The sequence below is a fragment of the Octodon degus genome, unplaced genomic scaffold (genome assembly GCF_000260255.1).
Source record: "Octodon degus isolate 3935 unplaced genomic scaffold, OctDeg1.0 scaffold00060, whole genome shotgun sequence".
In the NCBI taxonomy this organism is placed as follows: Eukaryota; Metazoa; Chordata; class Mammalia; order Rodentia; family Octodontidae; genus Octodon; species Octodon degus.
Genome location: NW_004524636.1, coordinates 1,327,498 through 1,335,684, shown reverse-complemented (window position 1 = coordinate 1,335,684; position 8,187 = coordinate 1,327,498). Strand labels below are relative to the sequence as shown.

The following is an 8,187-nucleotide window of genomic DNA, read 5'->3' as shown; positions in this document are numbered from 1 at the left end:
AAAAAAAAAAAACAGACAAATATTGTATAACTGTATTTAAATGAGGTAACAGACAAATTCATAGGCAGAAAGTAGACTACCTGCTACCAAGGGCTGAGGAAAAAAGGAAATAGAAAGTTATTGTTTAATGGGTATAAATTTTCAGTAATATGGAAAAAAGTTCTGGAGATGGATAATTACACATTGATATAAATGTATCTGATGTCATACTGCATACTTAAAAATGATTAAAGTGGTCTATTTATTTATTTATTTATTTACTTATTTTTGAGGAACTAGGGATTGAACTCAGGCCCTTGTGTTGGCCAAGCAAGCACTTATTCTACTGAGCTATCTCCCCGGCCCCAAGTGGTCAATTTTAGATTAATGTATTTTCTCATAATTTTGTTTTGCTTTTTGAAGGTGCTAGGAATTGAACCTAGGGCCTCATCATGCAAGTTAAGCAAGCTACTGCTGAACTCTACCCCTAAATTTCAAACATTAAAGAAAAAAGCTTAGCGGTCTAAGTGCCTGCTTGGGAAGTACAAAGAACTAGGTTTCATCCCTAGTCCCGCACGCAATGCTGGCCCAGAACCCCAGAGGTGCTGTGCAGGCCATGGAAATAGGGCATGGCAGTGCATGCCTATAATTCCAGCACTAAGGAGACAGAGACAGCAGGATAACCAGTCCGAGCTGTGCAGCAAGACCCTGTACCAAAATAAATTAAAAAGAAAAAAGATAGTTCTAGAAAATTGAAAATGCATTTAAAAAATACACAGAAGAAATAATCAGCTTCCCAAATTCAAAAGAAGAAAAGCTGTCTGCCCCCTCCCTCATTGCATTCCATTCTGTTTTGACAATCTCAACATGGGCCACTGGTGTTCAAAAGTACCACAAAGGTCAGTGCATAATAACTTATAACTCTACTTCACTGTTACTAGTCATAATCTATCAAACCCATTGTAATGTAAATATCTCCAGTTGACTGATTTGTCACAAAGCATTTGGCTTTAATATTAAAATGTGATGGGTGCAGGGGTATGGATCAGTGGTAAGAGTTTGTGCTTAAGGCCCTGGGTGCAATTTCTAGCATGTAAGCATACATACACACACACATAAAGTTTATAGCAATACTGCTAACAATTTGCTCTCTAATAAAATGATCTGTATGCCTTTTCATTTTCCTCAAAGGAATTACAGAAATTAGCTTTTTTTTTAATGTATATGGTACAGGGTTTCACTATGCAGCTTGGACTCATGGTGATCCTCCTGTTTTCAGCCTCCCCAGCACTGGGATTACAGGAGTACAGCCACCATGTTGGCTCTTGGTGGCTGGATCAGTGCTCCTGAGGGCGGGGCTGGTGTTGCATGTGGTTAGAAATTATCTTTTGATTTAAAAAGATTTGTGAGGGGGCTGGTGAGATGGCTCAGTGGTCTAAAGTACCTACTTAGAACAAGCTTAGCAAAAAAGCACAGGGACTGCGGTTCAATCCCCCAGCACCACATGCCAGCCAGCCCTGCCCCCTGGTGGGCTGAGCTGGCCACACACACACACACACACACACACACACACACACACAAATAAATAAAACATTAAAAAAAAAAATTTGTGAGGCCAGGGAGATGGCTCAGTAGAATAAGTGCTTGCCTGGCAAGTGCAAAGGCCTGAATTCAATCCCTGGTTCCACCGAAAAAAACAAAAAACAGAAAACCCTACTAAGTTCTATATTTGATACAGAGTCTAGTCAATGAATTTGAATTACAAGGACATTCCACCAGTTTAGTAATGCAAGAATTAAAAAAGCAAGGGGGAAATCTGTACACAGTATGATAAACTTTACAATTATTCCTCATCAAATAGAGTAATGGAAGAACAACATATTATAGGTCAGAATATTCAATTTGTTGACTCAGATATTCCTTTTTAAGGGAGACTTCAAAATGTGTCAATAATGAGGGCTGGCCAGATAGCTCAGTAGACTAAAGCGCCTGCTTAGGCAGAGTTCAGGGACCAGGGTTTGATCCCCGGCACCACAAGGTGCACTGGCCCCACCCCCAGGGTGCACTGAGACTCAATTGAGACTGGGTATGGTGGTGTATGCCTGTAATCCCAGAGCTTGGGAGGCTGAAAACAGGAGTATCACTAGGAGTCCGATCTGTGTGGTGAGACCCTGTGCTAAATACATTAAAAAAAGTGCCAATACTTAATACGCAAGCGAAATTTTTCGTGGCTAACCAATACAATGGGGGGGGCACATTCCAAACTCCAAAACCTGATATGACAAACAGAAAATTATAGAAAAAAATCCTTCATACAGTATCATTTTTTTTAATTAAAATTTTTATTTATTTGTGTGTGTGTGTGTGTGTGTGTGTGTGTGGCCAGCTCAGCCCACCAGGGGGCGGGGCTGGCTGGCATGTGGTGCTGGGGGATTGAACTGCGGTCCCTGTGCTTTGCTAAGCTTGTTCTAAGTAGGTGCTTTAGACCACTGAGCCATCTCACCAGTCCATACAGTATCATTTTTCAAACTCAATCATTTAAATACAATTTTAGATGATCTCCCTCTCTGTCATCATCTTCTGATGACAGCTTTACTGTTGTCTTAGGCAAAACATGCCACTTCCAGATGAGTGCCCAACATACTCTTGCCCTCTGGTTATCAGGTATTTAGAGTCCAGCTTCGACCCTAGACACAGCGTATGAGGCAATGGGGATTTATGTGAGCATGTTGAAAAATCCATAAATCCATAAAGGGTTTTACATACTAGAAGAAAAACACTAGGAAGTCAATATATTTAGAGGTAACTATTGCCTAGATATCAGATTTTTTTTTTAGATATCAGATATTAACCATAGCATACAAACTATGGCATAATATCATCCACCAAAATGTAATATTAACAAAGGAACATGACAAAATAAGATAGTATTTCTTTCATTAGTTATTAAAATGCAATGAAGCTGTTAGAAAACTGCAATCTCCATTTTTAAGCACCCTGAATACTTGTTTTTATTACTCTTTTCTATGACATTGATATAGAAACAATTTAACAAAAACAAGACAGCCACAGGTAAGGTTACCACACACTGAGCAGAGGAAACACAGATGAATACTGTTCACTATGTAGAGGGACAACAGATACAAGGTGAATGGCTCACCTCTTCTGTCCTTCGAGTCAGAATTACCTGTGTAACAAGTGAAAAACAAATATTTACTTAGGTTAAAGAAAAATATTATTATTCAAAATAAAACAAGCTTTGGGAATATAGATATGTGAATAATGTTGGGGGTAGAATAAAGCATCCTCCAACAACTGGGAAACAGGTTGCCTAGATTTACCAAATTATAGTCAGGAATATGACCCTTATTGTATCACTGATATTCATAAAAAGTTCAGAAATGCAAGGAGAAATACAAATATATGCTATTAGGACTTTACATCCTTTCAACAACTAAAATCCAACAGGACAAATTCAAGAATATAAAAGATCTCACTGGTTAAAGATCTATTTAGTAGATGCATACTTAAAATAAATGTACATATGTATAACATTTTAATATATATTTTAATACTGACAGAAAACTTTTTCAAAGACTCTTGAATATTCACATGCCCTTATAAATTCTAGACAGTCTAACTAATGCAATATTCTTTTATCAAGATGTAATAAAAATCAGAAATTAACAAAGTAAAAAACACATGAAAATAAAAATAAAAATTTAGTAACACCTAAAAAATATCCATGATGAAAACAACTTAGTGGTAGAACCCACCAATTCTCCCCTAATATTTATCTCTGCCTCTTTTTAAAAAAAATGTATCTGGTATAGGGTCTTACTATGCAGCTCAGATTTGTAGTGATCCTCCTGTTTCAGCCTCCCCAGTGCTGGGAATACAGACTTGCGCCACCATGTTCAGTTTCAGTGGCCTACATAGCATGCAGTACTGGGGATCAAACCTGGGTTCTTGTGCTTGCCTAGGCAGGCACTTAGACCGCTGAGCTATCTCTGTGGTCCTTCTCTGCCTCTTCTTGCTGTTGGTCCATACCCTCCTATTTTTTAGCTGAGCACAAAGTTGTCCAACTAGAGATCCCTTATGCTAGGTATAGTCAGGTGATAAGTTCTGGCAATGGGAATGTTAACAAAAGCAATGTGGATGATTTCAGGCACAGTTTTGGAAAAGAAACTGCATGTCTCCACTTCTTCGGTTTTTAGGAGCTGGAACTAGAGTCTAATGTTGAGAGAAGATAACCAAGCAAATGAAAGCAACATCATTGGGATGGTAGAGTCACACTGAAGAGACTTGATCTCTCATGTGGCAAACCCTCTGCCCATCTCCAGGAAGAGAAACATACTTTGGTCTTAGTCACTGCATTCTGGTTTACCTTTGTCAAGCAGCTTAGGTTGCACTCTAACACAACTACCTGCAGGAATACCTCAACATTAAATATTAACTAACTAGAGAGAATAAAAATAATTCAAGAAGACAAAAATAGCACAAAATAAAGCAGGGCATGATTGTGCATGTCCATAATCCAAGCACTCGGGAGGATCATTGTGAGTTTGAGATCAGCCTGGGCTAAAGTGAGCTCAAGGCTAGCCTGAACAACATAGTGAGACCCTATCACAAAAAGACACACACACACACACACACACACACACACACACACACGCACACATGCACAATGTAAACTGAAAAGCAGAAAGAATAAAACTCCAAAAAAATGAAAAGTGAGAGAATTAATAAACAATAGTCGGTTCTTTGGAAGAAAAAATAATAAATATCGTCAACCAAAACAAGGGAGTAAGAAATATAAAATGAAAAATACTTGTAGTTATAAAAGAAATTAAGCAATTTTAAGAGTTGGCTTTTTCTCAAATTCATTTAAATGAATTGAAAAATATTTACAAAGGCATAGTTTTGTTTTATTTTGTAGTACTGGAGATTAAACCTTAGGGCCTCTCAAATGCTAGGCAAGCACTCTACTGCTGAGCTATATGCCTAAAACCCCAGTTCTTTTGTCTTTTTAGTAATAGTTTTTTAAAAGAGGTTTATTTTTTGTTTTTGGTACCAAGAACCGAATCCAGGGCTTCCAGATTGTTGCACAAGCATTCTGTTGCTGACCTAAATTCCAAGCCCCCCTCCCCTACCTTTGAGAAAATTTTATTTTTAGAAGGATTTTTTTTTTTTTGCTTTTTGGCTGGCTCAGGCTGCCTTAAGGGTGTGTGTGGTAATGCAGGTGGAGCTCGGGCTCTAATGGTGGTATCCTATGCCTGACTGTGTTTGCATGAGCAGGCGCTTATTAAACAACTGAGCTAACTGGCAGGCCCCCCCCAAAATTTATTTTTAAACAGAATCTTCCTAAGTTTTCCAGGTTGGCCTCAAGCTTGTGATCCTCCTGCTTGGGTTTCCTAACTACACGGGACTAGTAGCATGTGCCACCATGGTTAATAAAATGTGTAGTTTTACATGTAAAATGTACAAATGCTTTTCATGAAGCAAAACAACACTGATAACTAAAATTCATCAAAAATAGCACACAAAGAAAAAAACAGACCAAGCTCAGTTGAAAATAACCTGCAAATATAAACGGAAAATGTCCTAAATAAACTAGTCCTAACTGAACAGATGTCAGTGGTTTGCTACAAAAATGATAAAATATTACCAAGTACAGTTGTTTTTGTGGGAAGATAAACAATTCAAATTTAAGAAACTATTAACATAATCCTCCACAGTAACAGAACAAAAGACAAAATAAATTCATACAGATATTTCTTACTTTCTGATGCTAAACTTGCAACTGCGAAAATTTACTTGACATAAATGTTCTTTAAAAGAAGAATAAATTTGGCCGGTGAAATAGCTCAGTGGACTAAGCACCTACTTAGGCAAGTGCAGGGTTCCATCCCCAGCACCACACCCCAGTACTGGGGAGGCTCAAAACAGGAGGATCACTACGAGTCCAAGCTGTGTAGCGAGATCCTGTATCAAATACATTAAAAAAAAAAAAAAAAGAAATTTATTATGTATCTTGTACATGACAAAATAGCATGTGTATCTTAGACCCAAGAGTTAGTGTCATGTGAAAATCACTGAAAGTATCCTTCTCAGAGTTAGGTGCAACATCAGGCTATCTGCTTTGCCACTTGTGGCTTTACTTTTCTCTACAGGTATTTGCCAATGCACTTACACAAAAGAAAAAAAAGGGGCCCAGGATATACCTCGGTGGCAGTGTCTCCCTGGCAAACCCAAGGTCCTGAGTTCGACTGCCCGTACCAAAAACAAAATAAAGAAAAAGTTCTAAGACTCTGGAGGATACCTGCAGATGAGATGATCTGATAACTTACAATAACTGTTAAAGAAAATTACCTCAAATATTATGAAAATTTATAAAAATGGACAGTATAAAATATCCCTTCAGAAATCACTCTTCATATCCTCAATGGTAATAAATTGAGAATAAAGGCAAACACTATAAAACAAAACATGAAAAAACTACAAAATGCTCAAAGCATGGTAGCATATATCTATAATTTCAGGTAACCGGTAGGATGAACAGTCCAAAGACAACAGCCTGGACAACTTATGGAGACATGTCTCAAAAAAAAAAAAAAAAAAAAAAAAAAAAAAATCAGGGCTAGGGCAATAGCTCAGTAGAATAAGTGCTTGCCTAGCAAGCGCAGGGTCCTGAGTTCAAGCCCCGGTACCGAGGGAAAAAAAAAAAAAAAAAATCAAAGCAAGGCCAGCAAGATAGATCAGCAGCTAAAGTGAGTGCTTAGGCAACTGCAGGGACACGGAGCATTACATGCTGTGCAGGCCCTGCCCTCTTGGGTACAACAAGCCAGTCACTGAGACCGGACGTGATGGTGCAGGCCTATAATCACAGCAGAGGGAGGATTAGTACAAATCTGATGAATCTGAGCTGCACAGTGACACCCCGTATCAAATACATTTTTAAAAAGTGCCTCAGGGCTCTATTTCCCACACTAGAGGAAGGAGGAGAAGGAAAGAATAAAGGTAGTTGTGGATGTCCAGAAGCCCAGCATTTGGGAAACTGAGGTAGCAGAGCCTGGGATTAGTCTCAAAAAAAAAAAAAAAAAAATAAGAGTGCTTGGCTAGCACATCCAAAACCATTGGTTTAATTCCCAGTGCTAGGGTAAACAAAACAGAACTCCCTTGTATATATGGAAAGGTCCTCAATCTCTCAGAGAAGTACAAATTTATATACACTAAGATTTCTTTTTAACCTGTCACATTGGCAGTGATCCAGAAGTTTGGTAAGTTGCTACACTAAAGAATGTGTAGAAAAACAGACACTCCGACATACTAACAGGGATATATTTCCAAAAGGAGGGAAATTTGACAATCTCCATGCATCACCATACTTGGCTTCATGTATTTGAAATGATAAACTGTATTGCGCTTTTTTATAAAAAAAATCTCTTATTTATTTGGTACAGGGTCTCACTATGCAGCTCAGACTCATAGTGATCCTCTTGTCTCAGCCTCCCTAGAGCTGGGATTACAGGCATGCGCCACTATACCTGGTTTTTGGTGGCTGGCATGGCATGCCTAGGATTCCAGGGCCAGCATGACACGCCATACCAGGGACTGAACCCAGGTTCCTGTGCTTGATAGGCAGATGCTTATAAAAACACACTGACAACAACCTGAATGTCTGCTGGTTGGGAGACACAATAACACAGTTCTTTATTAAAATATAAAACTAACCATGCAATCCCAGCATTTGATAAACAAAGAGTTGGAGTCAGAGTTTGAGCCTAGCCTGGTTTACATAGTAAGTTCAAAGCAACCTAGATTACATATTGAAACCTTCTCTCAGTAAACCGAACTGAATCAAACTGAACCAGTGGAACAGAGTTGTAGAAGAGGGGTAGAGGATTACAGTAAGTCCCTGTGTTCAATCCCAATACACACACACACACACACACACACACACAGAGTACACATATAGAACAAGTATGAGTGACTGGGGAGACAGCTCAGTAGCTTGGCAGCATAGCACCCGCCTGGCAAGCACAAAGTCCTAAGTTTGATCGCCAGTACCATATGCTGTGCCTGCCCCAGAACATTCTGGATACTGCATAGTGAGACCCTGTATCAATAAAAAATAAAAATAAAAAAGAACAAGTATGATATACTAATTGAAAACAGTAATGTCCAGGAATGAACATATTTTTTTTT

General features: G+C 38.6%; 1 protein-coding gene across 2 annotated transcripts in view; it reads right to left on the bottom strand.

The window, feature by feature from the left end:
- Nucleotides 1-8,187, bottom strand: part of Ptpra (protein tyrosine phosphatase, receptor type A) — a 217,590-nt gene that overhangs the window by 51,366 nt on the left and 158,037 nt on the right. The window contains exon 4 of one of the 2 annotated variants that reach the window (XM_023718560.1): nt 3,140-3,166. The exons of the other annotated variant lie outside the window; for it this stretch is intronic. Within the exon in view, the coding sequence (XP_023574328.1) occupies nt 3,140-3,166 (27 nt within the window). The remainder of the gene's footprint in view (nt 1-3,139; nt 3,167-8,187) is intronic. 2 annotated transcript variants of the gene reach the window in all.